This window comes from Cetorhinus maximus, chromosome 27 (assembly GCF_964194155.1).
Source record: "Cetorhinus maximus chromosome 27, sCetMax3.hap1.1, whole genome shotgun sequence".
Lineage (NCBI taxonomy): Eukaryota > Metazoa > Chordata > Chondrichthyes > Lamniformes > Cetorhinidae > Cetorhinus > Cetorhinus maximus.
The window spans coordinates 28,192,577-28,211,493 of NC_135905.1; the positions used below are offsets into that span (position 1 = coordinate 28,192,577).

Here is an 18,917-nt window from a genome sequence, read left to right on the forward strand (position 1 = left end):
CATATTTCTTAGTCCCGTCAGTTTTAAGGCTCCGAACAGTCGTAAAGACCCATTTTCACATTCAAATCTACGCATTCAGTTCCAGTGTCAATCTTAAACTGCAGCAAACAGTGCAATCTCCAGCAGTGAAGTGTGATGCAAAGTATTTATTTAAAACCTCAGCTATATCTTGGAACTCGAGAATCTTCAAACCCCCCCCACCCCGCATCTCCCCGACTCCAATGTAGCCAAAAGAGACCTTGCTGTCATTACCATAGTGAACCACTTCTCCAGGCTCTTCCTGGTCAATACAGTAGCAGATTTCGTCACCCTCAGTTAAGTCCTTACCCTCTTGCATTATTCACCCTTATAGATGTTAAAATATTTCTGCTTTTGTTTGATTTGCCTTTGGACGTGAACAGTTACCCAAGGGGAATAAATGTCTTCTCTCTGCATAAGTGGCTTTAAAGTGGCTCCATTTTTCGTCAATGCTACAACTGTTCCCCTTGTTGCAGGATCGAACCTCTAGTCAACCTTATTCAACTTGGATACCATCTCTGTCAATTTAGTCCTCCTATAGAGGGAGCCAACATGGAGTTGGAAGTAGCCAGAGTAGTAGACATGGTAATGCCTATGGATGTAGTTTATATGGATTCCCAGAAGGCATTCAATAAAGTTCCATATGAAAGACTGTCAGCCAAAATTAAAGCTCATAGAACTGAAGGCTGTATCTGACCTGTTCGGAGATTGAAAGGGTAGCTAGAGAGAAACTTTCTGCTGGTAGGGAAGTCCAGGAGGACGTGACCTTAAATCCAGTTCAGGGCAGAAGTTCAGAAACACTTCTTCCTGCAAAGGATGGTAGAAATGTGAAGTGCTCTCCCACAAAAAGCAGTAGTTGCCAGCTGAATTAATTTTAAACCTGTGATTGTTAGATTTTTGCTAATTAAGGGGTACAGGGCCAAGGCAGGTGGATGGAATTGGGATATGGACCAGCTATGATAGTGAATGACAGGACAGGCTCAAGGGGCTGAATGACCCACTCCTATTCCTCTGCTGTAACCTTGCACTTAATTTTCAGGGAATCTTCTGTGATCTGAATTTGTCTTTTTCCTGTTGCAGGTGTGTCCCGATTCAGCAATGTCGGGCATTTTCGACTGGCTGTACAATGGCTTCACCAGCATGCTACAGTTCCTGGGTAAGTGGCTCCGAGCCACGTCCTGTATTGTTTTTCTTGTATTACCCCCCTCCCTCTGTCTTTGGTGACTGTAGACTGTGGATGGGAGCAATGCTAAAGCGACCTCACGACTCCACCATCTGATCCTAATCCGACTCCGGGACATAGGAGTGCGAGAGCCCATTAGAAAAGATGCCACAAACCGCATGGGCTTCCCACTGTATGTAGTATAACTCCAATGTCACATGAAACCAGATTGCAAAAAGTGCTCACGTTAGATTTCATGCTTGATAAACTCAGTGATTTGGGAAGGTACACGCTGAATGGAGTTGTGGAGCTCTGTATATTGTGAGCTCTTTCACCCATTAGTGCAATTCACAGTTAAAAGTGTAACTCCAGAGCTGCTGGCACTTGAATCGCGCTCTTGCAACTACGAGACTCCAATGTAACATTAACATTGGGTGCTTTTGATCTTCTGTCTGTTAGTAACTGATCAAGCTCTAAGCTAGCAGTTATAGATGTGAAGTGACTATGTTTCAGTCATGCTGAAGAGGTGGAGAATTGTCGCACTTCAAATGTCACACATGCAAACTTTTGTTGTCATCACAGTTTATATTAAGTTTGTTGATTGTCAACTGATCTAAGGACCTGTGCAAGGACAGTTGAGATGATTCAGCAAATAAAACTTGTGCCTTTAAAGAGACACAGCTGAATGACATTGTTACGCTATATGGGAAGCAACACATCTTCCTCTGTCCAGCAGCATAACAGCACTCTGCTAGAATTGAAAAGTTTTTAATGAATGAGAGGTTCGTAATAAAAAGAAAATAATGACGCATTTGTATAGTATCTTTCATGTCTCAACACATCTCAAAAGGGCTTTACAGTCAATGAAGCACTTTTTTTTTTTGCAGTTTAATTATTGTTGTAATGCAACAAATGTGGCAACCAATTTTCTCCCAGAAGAAGCAAGGTGATAATGACTAGATAATCTATTTTTAGTTATGTTGATTGAGTGATAAATATTGGCCAGGATACTGGGGAGAGCTCCCCTGCTCCTCTTCGAAATAATGCCATGGGATCAACACGCCAGCTGGTTAAACTGAGAAACATGTCTAACAAAAACAAACTATAATGCATATATTATGGTTTTTCTTTGCCAGGGCTATATAAGAAATCTGGAAAATTGGTCTTCCTGGGCTTGGATAATGCTGGCAAAACCACCTTATTGCACATGCTGAAAGATAACAGACTGGGGCAGCATGTTCCTACATTACATCCCAGTAAGTACTTACAATTGAATCATGTCATGTGCTCGCTGTCAGCCAGTGCCAGGATTCTCTCTTTGCAAAAGCTGAGCACTCATTTGGCTGATGCGCAACTCTAATCTATTTGTATATGTTCCTCACTTTCTCCCACCCCACTGATGGCTTTCGTGAGTAAAGTAAACACAGTAAACAACCATAGCAGTGTTCAACCCTAGCCCCTTGAATATTGCAACTAAGTGAACAGAAATGGCAGAAAGCTTGTACCTCATGTAGTTTTGAGTCATACAGACCAGAAGGCCCCACATTTGATTCTTGCTTGGGGCTGAATTAACTGAATGAGGGGGAAGCATTTGGGGTGCTATCAACCTAAAAGAATTCCAGGCTGGGACCGCGAAATGAATTGGCCAGAAATTCTGTTGCTGATGGCCTCCTGCTGGAAAGGCAGGATTCAGCTTGTACGTGGCAGTGTTTGTGGGTGAGCAGCCTGCTAAAACTTTCTAGAATCGGGCGTGGAGCAGCCTTTGTGTGCAAGTTACCAGGGGGATGCCAGCACCAATGGAAGCATACTGCAGTAAACAACACATTCAGGAGATGGGAAATAAAAGGAAATTTGTAAGAAAATGTAACTTAATTCCATGAAAGCTCTCTTTCAACAGCACCTTCCAAACCAGCGACCTCTACCACCTGGAAGGAAAAGGGCAGCAGATAGATGGGAACACCACCACCTGGAAGTTCCCCTCCAAGTCACTCACCATCCTGACTTGGAAATATATCTCTGTTCCTTCACTGTCACTGGGTCAAAATCTTGGAACTCCCTCCCTAACAGCACTGTGGGTGTACCTACACCACATGGACTGCAGCGGTTCAAGAAAGCAGCTCACCACCACCTTCTCAAGGGCAATCAGAGATAGGCAATAAATACTGGCCTAGCCAGTGATGCCCACATCCCGTGAAAGAATTTTTTTAAAAAAAGATGCTGTGTTTGCATATTTCTGAATTCGTTTTCCTTAAGCAAACATTCTCCCCCTGGCCCTTCTCATTGATGCCCTGTTATTTTTCTTTATTCTTTCATGGGTTGTGGGTGTCACTGATGAAGCTAGCATTGCTGTGGGTCTGGAGTCACATGTAGGCTAAACCGAGTAAGGATGGCAGATTTCCCTCCCTAAAGGACATTAGTGAACCACATGGACAATTAATGATAGTTTCATGGTCACCATTACTGAGACTAGTTTTCAATTCCAGATTTATTGATTCAAGTTAAATTTCACCAGCAGCTGTGGTGGGATTTGAACCTATGTTCCCAGAGCATTAGCCTGGGCCTCTGGATTACTAGTCCAGTGATATTACCACTACACCATCATCTCCCTGCCATGTGCACACCCCCACCCACCATCGCCCCAATTCCACAAACATCAGGAGAAAGGGAATTGTCCTCAGTTGCAGAGGTAATGTTTGAAGTGTAGGTATAGGGATCTGGAGCTTTGCTGCTGCAGGTGCTAGTGTGCCACAACATGGGATGCTGTGAGCTATAGTCACATGCAGGTTTACAAATAGCATGACTAAAATTTGTATCTGCTCTCTCAAAGTCCCTGCACTGTCACAAAATGAATGAACACCCGTTGATCAGTTGTGATTGAGCAACCTGTGCAGATCCAGCTCACAGTTGTACAGACCACTGGAAGTTGCTCCTGGATTTTTGTATATGCATGTGGATACACTTCTGTGTTTATTTGTTCATCACGCTTACTTGCAGGTCACTGGGATTGCTTCTCCTAACTGGTCTCTTTTTATTGTCGTAGCATCAGAAGAGCTGACGATTGCGGGTATGACGTTCACTACATTTGACCTTGGAGGTCATGCACAAGGTATGGTGCTGGGAATGAAGAAAGCGTCTGAATATTTTTTCATCAGAATGTGTCATATTTCAATCTGTCCTGATCAGCATCATCAGCATGTTTAGTGTAATATGCCAGCAAGTTAAATTGGAAAATATGTCTATCTCAACCAAGCTATAATACGTATTAGTGCCCTCAGATTCAGGAGGATAAGTAATAATGAACCAAAATTCCTGCTTCTAATCACAATCCAACAACCGTTCCTGGAAGTCCACACATCCTTTGGTGAAGAAGAAAGGGATTTAGCTTGCCTTCAAGCCGACTTCTTTGACTAACATTTTGATCACCCGTCTTACAGATTGGAAAAGTCAGATGGGCAAAGGTAGCCTAGATGAGGAGTTCATAGAATGTTTCTGGAATGGTTTCTTAGAACAGCACGTTCTGGAGCCAACCAAAGAGCAGGCTATACAAGACCTGGTATTGTGCAATGAGATGAGATTAATTAATGACCTCATAGTTAAGGCACCCATAGGTAGCAGCGACCATAATATGATTGAATTTTGCATTCAGTTTGAGGGAGAGAGGAGTGGGCCCAAGACTCTGTTTTTAAACTTAAATAAGGGAAATTATGAGGGCATGAAAGCAGAGCTGGCTAAAGTGAATTGGCAAATTAGGTTAAGGTATAGGTTAATAGAGATGCAGTGGCAAACATTTAAGGGGATATTTCAGAATACACAGAAACGATACATTCCAACGAGTAAGAAAAAGTCCAAGAGATGGACACACCATCCGTGGTTAACTAGAAAGGTTAAAGATCGTATCAAACTTCAAGAAGAAGAATGTAATTGTGCAAAGGTAGGTGGAAGGCCAGAAGACTGGACAGAATATAAGGAACAGTAAAAGATGACTAAAAGAATAAGGAGGGAAAGATTAGAGCATGGGAGAAAGCTAGCCAGAAGTGTAAAAATATAGAGTTTCTATAAATATTTTAAAAAGAAACAAGTTAACAAAGTGAGCGTTGGTCCTAAAAGTGAGTCTGAAGAATTGATAATGGAAAACAAGGAAATGGCAGATGACCAGGTATTTTGCACCAGTCTTCACCATAGAGGATACAAGTAACATCCCAGAAGCAGCTGCTATAAATCAGGAAATGGAAAATAGGGAGGAACTCAGGAAAATAACACTAACCAGAGAAGTTGTACTGAGTAAATTGTTGGAGTTGCGGGTTGACAAGTGCGTGGGTCCTGATGGACTTCATCCTAGCATCTTAAAAGAAGTGGCTAGTGAGATAGTTGGTGCATTGGGTTTAATTTTTCGAAACTTCCTAGATTCCGGGAAGGTCCCATTAGGTTGGAAGATAGCAAATGTTACTCCATTATTCAAAAAGGGAGGGAGACAGAAAGTGGGAAACTACAGGCCAGTTAGTTTAACTTCTGTCATAGGGAAAATGTTAGAAGCTATTACTAAAGAAGCTATAGCAGGGCACTTGGATTAACTCACAGTAATCAGGCATTGTCAACATGGTTTTGTGAAAGGGAAATCATGTTTAACCAACTTATTGGAGCTTTTTGAGGAAGTAACATGTGCTGTAGATAAAGGGGAACTGGTGGATGTACTGTACTTAGATTTCCAGAAGGCATCTGATAAAGTGCCACATCAGAGGTTATTGTGGAAAATAAAAGCTCATGGTATGGCGGGTAACATATTGGCATAGATCGAAGATTGGCTGGCTAACGGGAAGCAGAGAGCAGGCATAAATGGGTCTTTTCAGGTTGGCAAGATGTAATGAGTGTTGTGCCAAAGGGATCATTGCTGGGACCTCAACTGTTTACAATTTATATAAATGACTTGGATGAAGGGATGGATGGGATGGTTGCCAAGTTTGCTGATGACACAAAGATCGGTAGGAAATTAAGTTGTGAAGAGGACATGAGGATACAAAAAGATATAGATAGATTAAGTAAGTGGGCAAAGATCTGGCAAATGGAGTATAATGTGGGAAAATGTGAAATTGGCCATTTTGGCAGGAAGAATAAAAGAGAAACATATCTAAATGGCGAGAGATTGCAGAACTCTGAGATGCAGAGGGATCTGGGTGTCTTAGTTCATAAATCGCAAAAGGCTAGTATGCAGGTACAGCAAGTAATTAGGAAAGCTAATAGAATGTTATCATTTATTGCGAGGAGAATTGAATACAAAAGGAGGGAGGTTATGCTTCACTTGTACAGAGCACTAGTGAGACCACATCTGGAGTTTTGTGTACAGTATTGGTCTCCTTATTTAAGGAAAATTGTAAATGCGTTGGAAGCAGTTCAAAGGTTTTCCAGACTAATACCTGGAGTGGGCGGGTTGTCTTATGAGAAAAGGTCGGACAGGCTAAGCTTGTATCCGCTGGAGTTTAGAAGAGTAAGAGTCGATTTGATTGAAACATAAGATCCTGAGGGGTGTTGACAAGGTGGATGTGAAGAGGATGTTTCCTCTTTTGGGAGAATCTAGAACGCAAGGTTACTGTTTAAAAATAAGGGGTTGCCCATTAAAAATGGAGATGAGGTGAAATTTTTACTCTGAGGTGGTAAGTCTTTGGAACTTCCTTCCTGAAAAGGCGGTGGAAGCAAAGCTTTTGAGTATTTTTAAGGCAGAGGTGGATAGATTCTTGGTAAGCAAGGGGGTGATAGGTTATTTGGGGTAGGTAGGATGCAGATTTGAGGTTACTATCATATCAGCCATGACCTTATTGAATGATGGAGCAGGCTCGAGGGGCTGAATGGCCAATCTTGCTCCTTGTTCGTATGTTCATATACATTTCCTCTGTTGGCTCAGTGTCAATTCTTGCCTTGACTCCGCTCCTGTGAAGCACTTTGCGCTAAAGGCTCTGTGTTAAGTGCAAGTTGCTGTTGGTGCCTTGCTCACATGCTGCAAGTGGACACTTGCATAAAGTCCACGGGACTGTATCCAAACAAAGAGCCTTTTATGTGGGTTTGTGGGGTAAGTGGGAGAGAATTGGCAGGAAAGTGTGAAGAGGGTCACACTTCGCGCAGATTTTATTTTTTTATTTGCATTCAAGCATTTCTAAAACCTTATCACCTCTCAGAGCATCTTATAATGCTTCACAATACAGTCAGTTCCTGTGCTGCTTTTTTTTACTCTTTCATGGGCATCATTGCCCATCCCTGATTGCCCTTGGAACGGTGGTTTTGAGCTGTCTCCTTAAACCACTGCAGTCCATGTGGTGCAGGTAAACCCACAGTGCTGCAAAGAAGAGAATTCCAGGACCTCACCTATATCGACTACACTTTCCATTCAAAGACTCTGACTGCCTGGCCTGTGAAATCCTGGTGTCCGCTGGATGCTTCTGTAGAGTAAGACTGACGTTAGCTTCACCTACCCATCCTGAGGCACATGAGCCATAAATTGAGAGAGCTCTTGGTGGATTTTTTTTTTTATTACAATTCACACAAATTCAAGAGCCTTCATTGGAAAGATGAGAAAAGCCTGCAAATGTTAGCAATCTGTTGGGTTTTCTTTTTAGAACCATAGAGAAGTTACGACGCAGAAAGAGGCCATTCAGCCCATCATGTCTGCACTGGCCAAAAAGAGAAAAAAGAAGCTAGCCGCTCATTTTAACCCCACTTTCCAGCAGCTGGCACATAGTCTTTTATTCAACATGAACAAGTTTCCATGCTTCATTTCAAATTAAACAATTATGTTGATTGGTCTTAGTTTTACTTAGCGTTGAATAAAAAGCATAGCAACAGACCATTTGGCCCAACTAGTCCATGGTGGCGCACCCAAACCTCCTCCCATCCCTTTCAATCTCATCCTATCTGCCTATCCTTCTATTTCTTTATCCCCCTCATATGTTTATCTAGCTCCCCTTTAAATCCATGTAGACTATTTGCAGCTGCTCCATGTGGTAGCGAATTCCACATTCTCACTACTCTCTGGGTAAAGAAGTCTCTCCTTACTTCCTCATTGGATTTGTTGGTGACTATCTTATATTTAAATGTTACTGCTTATTTACAGCCCGGCGAGTCTGGAAGAACTACCTCCCTGCCATTAATGGGATTGTTTTCCTGGTTGACTGTGCAGATCATACGCGACTTGATGAATCTAAAGTTGAGCTTGATGTAAGTTGAACAATGTTGAGGAGTTCCTGGCTAGATGAGGGCCCTTGCACAGAAAGTTGAGAACATGTTACAAGGTGGCTTTGGATGCCAAATCCAAAGGGGATCCTTCCCACCTCTCCCTCTGCTCAATGTCCTGATGACTGAGCTGTATAAATCAGGAACGTGGGGTATTTTGATTTCTAATTTGTGCTCAGTTAGCTCACACACGGCCTCAGTTCCTTTGGGTTAGCGACACACAAGAACTGGGGCAACTTATCACTGCCCAACAGCTCAATAAGTATGGACAGAGTTACAGTACAGGTCAGCCATGATCTCATTGACTGGCGGTGGAACTGGCTTGAGCGGCTGAATATCTGCCTCCTGTTCTTATGTACAGAAAGAGGCACAACTCAGCCGTACCTATCCCATACCTTTAAAATCAGCTGTGACGTTATTCTTTGCTTCAGTGACAGCATCACGGAGGAAGGAAATGGAACCAAAAAAGCGATAAATACTAACCCTGAGCTTCAAAATGCATTCAATACTGACAACACTAAAAGGAAGTGTCTAACTATGACTCGTAGTGTTTCGAAAGTGAAGTGTTGCCAGTGATCTGGTCTCTTGCAAATTATGCTGCCTGGTGTCATTCATTTTGCAATAAGCCACTGTTGACACTTGAGTTTCAGTCACAGGCTGACTCTTGATTCCATGATCAAATGTAAAGCATGTTTTTGAAATAAAAACCCTACCTTCCATTCTGTGTGTGTCTCTCTCTCTCTCACACTTTCCTTTTCTCTCTCTCACTCTCCTTTTCTCTCTCTCACACTTTCCTTTTCTCTCTCTCACACTCTCCTTTTCTCTCTCTCACACTCTCCTTTTCTCTCTCTCACTCTCCTTTTCTCTCTCTCACACTTTCCTTTTCTCTCTCTCACACTCTCCTTTTCTCTCTCTCACACTTTCCTTTTCTCTCTCTCACACTCTCCTTTTCTCTCTCTCACACTCTCCTTTTCTCTCTCTCACTCTCCTTTTCTCTCTCTCACTCCTTTTCTCTCTCTCACACTCTCCTTTTCTCTCTCTCACACACTCCTTTTCTCTCTCTCTCTCACTCTCCTTTTCTCTCTCTCTCACTCTCCTTTTCTCTCTCTCTCACTCTCCTTTTCTCTCTCTTTCACTCTCCTTTTCTCTCTCTCTCACTCTCCTTTTCTCTCTCTCTCACTCTCCTTTTCTCTCTCTCTCACTCTCCTTTTCTCTCTCTCTCACTCTCCTTTTCTCTCTCTCTCACTCTCCTTTTCTCTCTCTCACACTCTCCTTTTCTCTCTCTCTCACTCCTTTTCTCTCTCTCTCACTCTCCTTTTCTCTCTCTTTCACTCTCCTTTTCTCTCTCTCTCACTCTCCTTTTCTCTCTCTCTCACTCTCCTTTTCTCTCTCTCTCACTCTCCTTTTCTCTCTCTCTCACTCTCCTTTTCTCTCTCTCACACTCTCCTTTTCTCTCTCTCCCCCCCTTCCAGGCATTAATGACAGATGAAACAATATCCAACGTTCCCGTTCTTATCCTGGGTAACAAAATCGACCGACCAGAGGCCATCAGTGAGGAGAAGCTTCGGGAAATCTTTGGCCTGTACGGACAAACAACAGGAAAGGTAAAGTTAAGAAAAGAAAGACCATCATTTGTAAAGCCTGATCATCTATCTTCAAATTACTTGTGGAAGTGAAGCGATTCTTTTGTAGGCAAACCTGGAAGAATGACCAATTAACCTGTTATTTTGTGTTGGCTGAGTAAGGAATGATTACCATTTCTCCAACATTCTTTGGGTCATGCCAAGGGAAATTAAACTTCCACTGGAGCGTACAGATGCAGCCTCGATTTAATGTCACACCTTTTAATAATGCATGATTCCCTCAGTACTGCACTGGAGTAGCTGTCTATTTTCCACAGAAATAAACATTTTTTTTATTGAGCTCATGACTTTAATCAACTGTAAGCGTGGGTGTAGTGATCTCTTAAAAAAGAATAATTGAAGGTGCTGATTCTTGCTGGGAAATGATCCCACGGGCTTGTTACCTTGTTCGTGGCCAGTCTATGTGAGAGAGTCAGGACTGAGAGTGTTAGCAGGATGTTCTAACAGCTGGTGGGGGTAGTCAGTCGTTGCAGGCAACCCTGACCCTGCCTCCGCCCCACACACCTGAACTTTCCAAGCAGCTCGTCCCTGACCAGGAGAGCACGAGCTTTTTTTGGTTGTTTTCCTCCCCTGGCCCATAGGCACTGAAACCAGTTGCGGTGGAGACCGTTCAACTCGACACAGACCAGCAATTGAACCTGGTAATTGTGAGCTTTTATATACATCGGTGACCAATTGAGGAGGCTAAATTTATTGAACTGACTGCGTCATTCCTACAACAATTTGCAGCAAGTACGTAGGGGCTCCTATTACTGCTGACTCTGCCGATCAGTCAGGAAGGTAAATGGAGGTGGGAATACTGTAAAAACAAAACTAGGTTAATATCAGCAATGAATAAAACTTGACAGTTTACTGGTTGCTCGCTGATGCTTTTTAATTTGGAAGATAAAATCTGCGTGGGCTGTTTAGCAACTTGAAAGTTAAGCACCTCTGTCGATAAGACTGTAGGTATGTCAAAGGGTCGTCTTACTTCTGTCTTTTGTGCCTGTTTGACCTTTCGAGAGTGATGCACTTTTAAGATCTTGCAAAGCAGGAGGCTTTGCCATGATGGTAAGTGGGTGGATTTTTGTTTGCTGGGCACATTTTTAGATACTCGGTTGTGGCTCAATGGGTAGCATTCACTCGCCTCCTGAGTCAGAAGCTTGAGGTTCAAATTCCACTCCAGAGACTTGAGCACAAAAATTTAGGCCAACGGTCTCCATGCAGTGCCGAGGGAGATGACGTCTTTCAGATGAGATGTTAAACTGAGGCCCCGTCTACCCCCGCAGTGGGGCTTAAAAGATTCCATGGCACTATTCGAAGAAGAACATGGGAGAATCCCAGGTGACCTGGCCAATATTTATCCTTCAATACAAACAAATTATCTGGCCGTTACCTCATTGTGTTTTGTGGGGCCTAGCTGTGTGCAGATTGGCTGCCGCATTTCCTACCTCACAACAGTGACTGCAATTTTTTGGAAAAGTACTTAATTGGTTTTAAAGAGCTTTGAGATGGCCTGAAAAGTGCTTTATAAATTCAAGTCTTTCTATCTTTTACTACCTATTTACTGTGATAATTTATTACTTTGTTTCGTGTGACCAGGTTATCTAACGTGGCCCCATAGGATGCATTCACACTGGAAGTTTAGTGTCTGACAGGTGGTTTTCACCACACACACTAAATTGACAGAATACTTAGTTTTACAGCTTAGCTTGAGGTGGAGTGTAAGTGGAGAATGGCGTCAAAACCCGGTGTCTCTACCTGATCTTAACTCGAATGTTTAGAGTCTCCCCCCCTCCTCCCCCACCACCAACATAATTTCTGTTCCTTTTTTTTAATTCTTTCATGGGATGTGTGCATCACTGGCAAGGCCAGCATTTGCCCATCCCTAATTGTCCTTGAACTGAATGGCTTGCTAGTCTGTTTCAGAGGGCAGTTAAGAGTCAACCACTATGGGTCTGGAGTCACATGTGGGCCAGACCAGGTAAGGACAGCAGAATTCCCTCCCTAAAGGAAGGACCTTAAAGGACATTAGTGAACCAGATGGATTTTCATAACAATCGATGAAAGCTGTCATGGTCACTATTACTGAGACAAGCTTTATAATTCCAAATTTATTAATTGAATTCAAATCCCACCAGCTGCTGTCATGGGATTTGAACCCACATCCCCAGGACATTAGCCTGGGCCTCCGGATTACTAGTCCAGTGATACTACCACTACATCTCTATCTCCCCAGTTCTATTTCATGGGAGGCTGCTCTGCCCTTGCATTATGCAGAGCTCACATCTAACCAGAGAAGCAGGAGCTGAGTACTGTAAAATTGGCTCTGCCTGGCCAGAACACTCACTGCAGTGCTCAGCCTCAGATCAGCTACATTTCACAGCATGGGCTACATGTAAGCACTTCATTATGTAATACCGACCAGCTTTGCTAAATTAAAAAAAAAACTTTATAAGGAATTAGAAGTGGTCATCACCACCCCTCCCCCGCCAAAGCTAAAGTATAGATTTAACTGCTCTGTAATTGTTGCTTTATAGATTAATATCTAAATTGTGGGAATATGGTGCTGTCACCAGATTATAGTTGCAGTACTTGCTGGCTGACTCTCCTCCCATTGTCTCCCCCTGCTCTGAATCTGGCTGGTTGGAGGGCCATTACTGGAAGGAGAGTGTGATTACAGCGTGAAAAGTTTACTTGAGAAGTTATTATAAATGTGGATATAGAAATTGATGGCGGAAATATATAAATGATAATATATGACACTAAAACCTGAAGTATCTGTGTGTATCCTGGTGCAATTATCCCCTGTCCTCCAATCCTGTTTCACTTGACTACCCATGTGCTACAGCATGTTAGATCAACCAGTAATTAATAAATCCTGTGACTATAGAAAGCATGGCCAATACCCGGCAGTGAGCTTGTCGTTCAGCCTTCAACCCTGGAGCCATTTATAACGGTTTCACTCCTGTAACTCTACATTGTCGCACTTGATTGAATCTCTGTCTTGCAACTCCAGCTGGCCATCTGTTACCGAGAGGTGATTTATTGACACCGACTGGTATGTGGTCTGTGTTAACACTCATCTGAAAAGCTGAAATTAATTCATGTCCTCAACATTGCCGCACTGATGTGTGATGGGAGAGTGGGACACACCACTTTTTGTGCACATTGTGAAGTAAATGTTTGAAAGCCAAGGAGTTGCTCCAGTTTTGTTAAATGGCTCTGTGTTTCCATTATTAACCTATTTGAAAAGCAAAGCCAATCAGTAACTTATTCAGGCTTAGAAATGACCTAATTAGACTGTTGGACATCCTCAAACTGGTTTTAAGATTGGTTATAATTGTAAATCACGATGACTTTTGGTGACATGTGACTAACACTGTGAAGCTGCTTCCCTTGTTCTGGGTGCCGATAGCTGCAATGTAGTGTGGGGACCCAGTGTTTTCTCCACATCACAAACATTCCATCTTTGGTGGCTAGGCCCTAAGCTCTGGAATTCCCTCCACAAACCTCTCCCCTTTCTACCTCTCTCCTATTCTAAATCTCTCTTTAAAATATACTACTTTGACTAGACTTATAGCCTAAGGTCAAATTTTGTCTGACGCTCCTATAAAGTGTCTTGGAATGTTTTATTATGATAAAGGGGATTGAATGCCAGTTGTGGTTGAACAACTGCAATTCAGAAATAATCCATTGGCTGTGTTGTGCTTTACTGCATCCTGAAAATGTCCACTTTCTTCCTACCTGCTCCTGTCAGTGCTATAAGTTCTAATCTTGGTTGTGTTCTAAAGGAGAGGAGCAGAACAGGAGACTGTACACTCTCATGACAGTGGCTTTGGTGGCTGGGGTGGGGTGGGAAATGTCCTTGCAGTCAGCTGACGTAAGCAATGATAGAGGTTTGAAAGTTTACTTGGAACTTGGTGCACCTCAAGAAGCTGAAGAAATGAGGGAAGATTCTAATTCTGTTTAAAGCATGTAGTGCTGAGCTTGAGTACAGGGGGCCAATGTCACAAAACAAATAACTTGGCCAGCCATAGTTGTGGCGGGAAGAATGTCTTGGCAAGATTTCCAGCTTGTCATTAAAATCCTTGATTCACATCATCTGTGCATCTTGTGGATGCTTGGTGTAAATTGCAAAGTTACCAAGCATGCACATTCAGGCTGGGTTATGATCTGACTGTTAAAGTACACTCACTGTTGGGTTTTATTGTACATAGTGGCATATTAGACTAGAAGTTTAGGATACTGCAGGGTAAAATTGGGATTATATTTGAGAGTTAAGTGGTTGATAGTCTGGAGAGTGCGCTGGTGGCCCAGTAACCTACTCTATCATTCACTTGTCTCTATACAATCCCAACATTACTTGAAACAGCGTGTATTAAAATCAAACCAGCTGCTCCCAAGAGAGCTGTGTGATGACTGACTTGTGGCTGAAAGTGTTTGGGCTGCGCGGAGGTGATCATTATTTTCATGAGTCACCTTGTTTATGAGTAATATGGTCTGTAACTGGAATTGGAACTGTCCTGCATGTATTTGGGGATATTAAATTACCTTGCTGTTCTGTTCCAGGGGACTGTGCCACTGAAGGAGTTAAACACCCGGCCGCTCGAGGTGTTTATGTGCAGTGTGCTGAAGCGCCAGGGTTATGGAGAAGGATTTCGCTGGCTTTCGCAATATATTGACTGAACTTGAGTCAAAACTATGCCACTCTGGACTGAACTAGTTTGCAGCTGTCTTAAGTATTTTTTTTTTGTTTCCTTATGTTTTTTTTTTAAAAAAGGACATACATCTGTTGACAAGATCGCAATGCCAACCAGGAGAGAATTCAGATCTGCTGCATTTTTAAATATAATTTTCAGTTGGGTGTTTGTACCTAGATTAAAATCGGAATTACTTTCGCAAGTGTAATCTTTTTACAGCTCTGACATAAATGTTGCCTGAGAATTCACACTTGAATTGGGCTGCGCAACAGTCCCAGAAATGTATGATTTTTTTTTTTGCCCCATTTTTGAGATGCACGGTAGTCCCTGAAGCTGTACAGGTATGTCTGTCCCTCTGTGCCCCAAGACATTGTGGACAGAATAGAATAGCAGCTGTATGGCCACCCGTCAAAGCATTTTAGCCAAATCAAGCGGTAGTCTAAATTGCATTCACAAGTCAAAAAACTTTTCTCATTTGTCTTTGTCTGTACTAACATAGCTTGTCTCCAGAGCCATTTCTGTGTAAGTTTTGAACAGTCCGAGGCTGAATTTGAACATTCTATACGGTCCTGGGTACATTCAAATGTGGCCCGCAAAGCTGTGACGATTCTGTTTCGTGTAGTTCCTGTGAGGCGAGTCTGCGAGAACTATTGTGTGAAAGTTCTTTCAGCTACCAATTGACACTAAGCGGGGTGTGCTGTTTACATACACGACGTTAATATTTGAAGGTACGTTAGTGGCATACGGACTGGTTACAATCCTGTCGATGATTTATAAATGCACATGCAATTTGGTTAATTATTTTGAGAATCCGTTCACCTGTGATTATGATATCAGTGTGTCGTACAGGTTGGATTTTGGCACTGAGGTGGCTCTTTGCCGAGCTTTTAATCAGAACCAGGATATTTCGCCCCTCTTGAAATCTGCATGCCCAGTTTTTTTTTAACGTAAATAATGGCAAAATCAGAAAATACAACATTTCTTGTGAATTTGGAGATTTAATTTTATGACTGAATGATGTGTCGGGCAACAAGCTTTCATTTTCCATGTGGCATGGATGAACTTTGGGAATGGGGAAATGCACAAAGTAAGTCACGGGTGGATGGCATGTAATGTGGAGTCACAGTTTTAAACTTGATTAGCGAGTAATTTCAAATAATTTAACGAGCTGTTAACGTCGTGAATTTGCAATGGGACTTGCTGATATTTGGGCGAATTGCACAATTTCATGCACACTTTTTATTGTAAAGCTTTTCTAAAATATGAACTAATTTGTACAGTTGATGCTTTTAGTGTGATCGTGGAGACAACACGACATTATGCAAGCTGCATAATGTGGGGAACTGTTTTACATTTGCATTTTAACGGTTTACACATGTTAACAGTATCTAACAGTGGTTGTGGATTGAACATGGAACTTTGAATTTCTGTTCATTGACTAGGATATGCTTATGATGTGAAATTGAGCAGCATTCATTTGATGTGGACAGCAACCAGACAGCCTTTCCCCCTGAGAAATTAAAGCAGTGGCCAGTCAACACTATATTGCTATTTTTTTTTTTGCTTCTCTATAAGCTTTTGTCTGTTGCTCATAATGGTGATGTTCCTTCAAAGTTATTGAAGGAATGGAGGCATTCTGTATGGCGGTTTTACTTTATGCTGGAATTAGAAATTGCACCTTCTCCCAGCCCAGGAGCAAATGGCTTTCTCGGAAACACCAAACAAGCTGTTCTCCTCTGTTAGGCCCCATGCAGCAAGAGCAGACAAAGACGCAGTGCTTCCTGGAATGGACATACAGTAGAAGCCAATTAATGGGAATGTTATATTTTGTTTTCTCGCATCCAGCCTCGTACACTTTTTTTTTTAAAAAGACAATTGTTTGCTCAATATGAGTGATTGGGATAAAGAAAATGTTTTGCTTACCCCAGAAGTGTGGTGTTTCCCCTTGAGGGGCATCTACAGTAATCCATTCTTAGGCCAATTATCTGGGGACTTGCCTGTCTCCTCAGCATTGAATGCAAAACTTGACATTTTCTTTCCCCTTCTCCCTAAAACTTTCAGGCCTAATGCAACAGGTTGGGACTGTACATCTGCAGTATTACTCAGTTATTGCAGCTCTACATGTTTGTGGTCATTGCTCTCCACTGTTTGAGAGAGTATTGGAGACTGCTTTAACTCTTTGCCAATCTGATGCCTTCACCAACTCATTATTGAAGACAAAACTGTTCTTACCCTCATGCTGATCATTCTCTATTTGGTAGAAAGATAACCTGCAATATGTATAAATGTATTATAAATCATTGCTTTATTTGAAATAAACATAATTATATATCTTTGTGTCTTGACTAACATTCTGAATGAGTAGTTTTTTTGTATTTATTCTTTCTTGATGTTGGCATCGCTGGCAAGGTCAGTATTTATTGCCTATTCCTGATTGCCCTAGAACGGAGTAGGTTGCTAGGCCATTCCAGGGGGCAGTTAAGAGTCAACCACTTGGCTGTGGGTCATAGAGTTGTTATGGCACAGAGGCAGCCATTCGGCCCATCAAGTCCATGCCAGCTCTCTAGAGCAATTTAATCAGACCCATTCCCCCACTCTATCCCCACAGCCCTACATGTTTATTTCCCTCAAGTGCCCTTTTCCTTTTGAAATCATTCATAGTCTCCACTTCCACCATTCTCAAAGACAGCAAGTTCTTGGTCATTACCACTCACTGCTTAAAGAAGTTCTTCACATCTCCCCTGCATCTTTTGCCCAAAACCTTCAATGTGTGTCCCCTTGTCCTTACACCATAAGCTAATGGGAGCAGTTTTTCTTTGGCTACTATATCTAAACCTGACATAATCTTGTATACCTCTATCAGCTATACCCCTCAACCTCCTTTGCTCCAAGAACAACAACTTCAGCTTCTCCAACCTAACCTTGTAGCTAATCCCTCATCCTTGGAATCAATCTGGTAATTTCCTCTGCACCTGCTCAAGGATCCTCACATTCTTCCTAAAGTGCGGTGACCAGAACTGGATGCAATACTCTAGTTGTGGTCTAACTAGAGTTTTATAAATGTTCAGCATAACCTCCCTGGAGGATAAGTTTTGGTTTCTCAGGGGAAGACTATTTTGATAATTTTATGACACGTTATTAGTGTGTTTCAAATAAACATGTTCTTGTAGTATTAATGTTTATAATATGAAAATGTCTTTTTGTTTCTGACATAAATTAATAATTTACCTATAATAAATTTTAAAAAGCAATCCACCTAAATCTGTGACATCTGGAGTTGCATGTCGGTCAGACCAGGTAAGGATGGCAGATTTCCTTCCCTAAACGGCATTGGTAAACTAGATGGGATCTTATGACAATCAGTGATAGTTTCATGGTCAGCATCACAGAGAGCAGCTTTTAATTCCAGATTTTATTCATTGAATTTAAATTCCACCAACTGCTGTGGTGGGATTTCAACCCGTCTCTCCAGAACATTAGACTGGGCCTCGGGATTACTAGTCTGGTGATGTTGCCACTACACCACCATCTTGCCTTCTATTGGTACTTTTATAAAGGACTTCCATCAATACTTCACCTCATCCCATTTCTGAATCTTACTGCTTTACCTTAGGATAACTACTGTACAATGGGGATTTGTTACATAGCAGCCAGGCTTCCTCAGGCAGCAGTGAGATGGATACCCAGTTAAGATTGTTTTTGGGGGTATTTGTTGATGGAGGAGTGTTATTGAGGTGTTTTCCTGCTTCTTTACAAAGGACCTTTAAAGTCCACTGGAACAGACAGCACCCTGGAGTTAATCCAACTTCAAAGAGCAGCATGTTTTACCGTGCAGCACAGCACCCCCTGAGCACTGAGATTGTCTCAGGATAGGGGACCAACCATTTAGATGTGAGAAGAGAAATTTGTTCACTGTTAATCTTTGGAATTCTCTACACTGAGCATATTGAAGACTCAGTCCCATAGATTTTTGAATATTATGGGAATCAAGGATTTGGCAATAGGGTGGGAGAGTGGCGTTCAGGTAGAAGATCAGCTATGATCTTATTGAATGGTGGAGCAGATTCAAGGAGCTTTACGGCCACTTCCTGCTCTTCCTACTTGTGTTCTTACGTGCTAGTTTTTAGCTTACAAGGCAGCTGGGCCCACACACATTGAAAATTAGTGGCTTGGAGGTTTCCCACGGAAACAGCT

At 42.2% G+C, this 18,917-nt stretch overlaps 1 protein-coding gene across 1 annotated transcript; it reads left to right on the forward strand.

Annotated features, from left to right (window-relative positions):
• Positions 1-775: 775 nt before the first annotated feature.
• Positions 776-17,054, forward strand: LOC144668665 (small COPII coat GTPase SAR1A). Its single transcript, XM_078530957.1, has 6 exons — positions 776-1,174; positions 2,317-2,436; positions 4,221-4,286; positions 8,280-8,383; positions 9,871-10,002; positions 14,593-17,054. Exons 1-6 carry the CDS (start codon positions 1,117-1,119, stop codon positions 14,707-14,709), a joined length of 597 nt encoding a protein of 198 aa, XP_078387083.1. The 5' UTR covers positions 776-1,116; the 3' UTR covers positions 14,710-17,054.
• Positions 17,055-18,917: the final 1,863 nt, after the last annotated feature.

Coding starts and splice junctions, on each gene's coding strand:
- LOC144668665 (XM_078530957.1), top strand. CDS start 1,117: ATGTCGGGCATTTTCGACTGGCTGTACAATGGCTTCACCAGCATGCTA. Junction 2,437..4,220: donor TGTTCCTACATTACATCCCA/GTAAGTACTTAC, acceptor TTATTGTCGTAG/CATCAGAAGAGCTGACGATT. Junction 4,287..8,279: donor CCTTGGAGGTCATGCACAAG/GTATGGTGCTGG, acceptor GCTTATTTACAG/CCCGGCGAGTCTGGAAGAAC.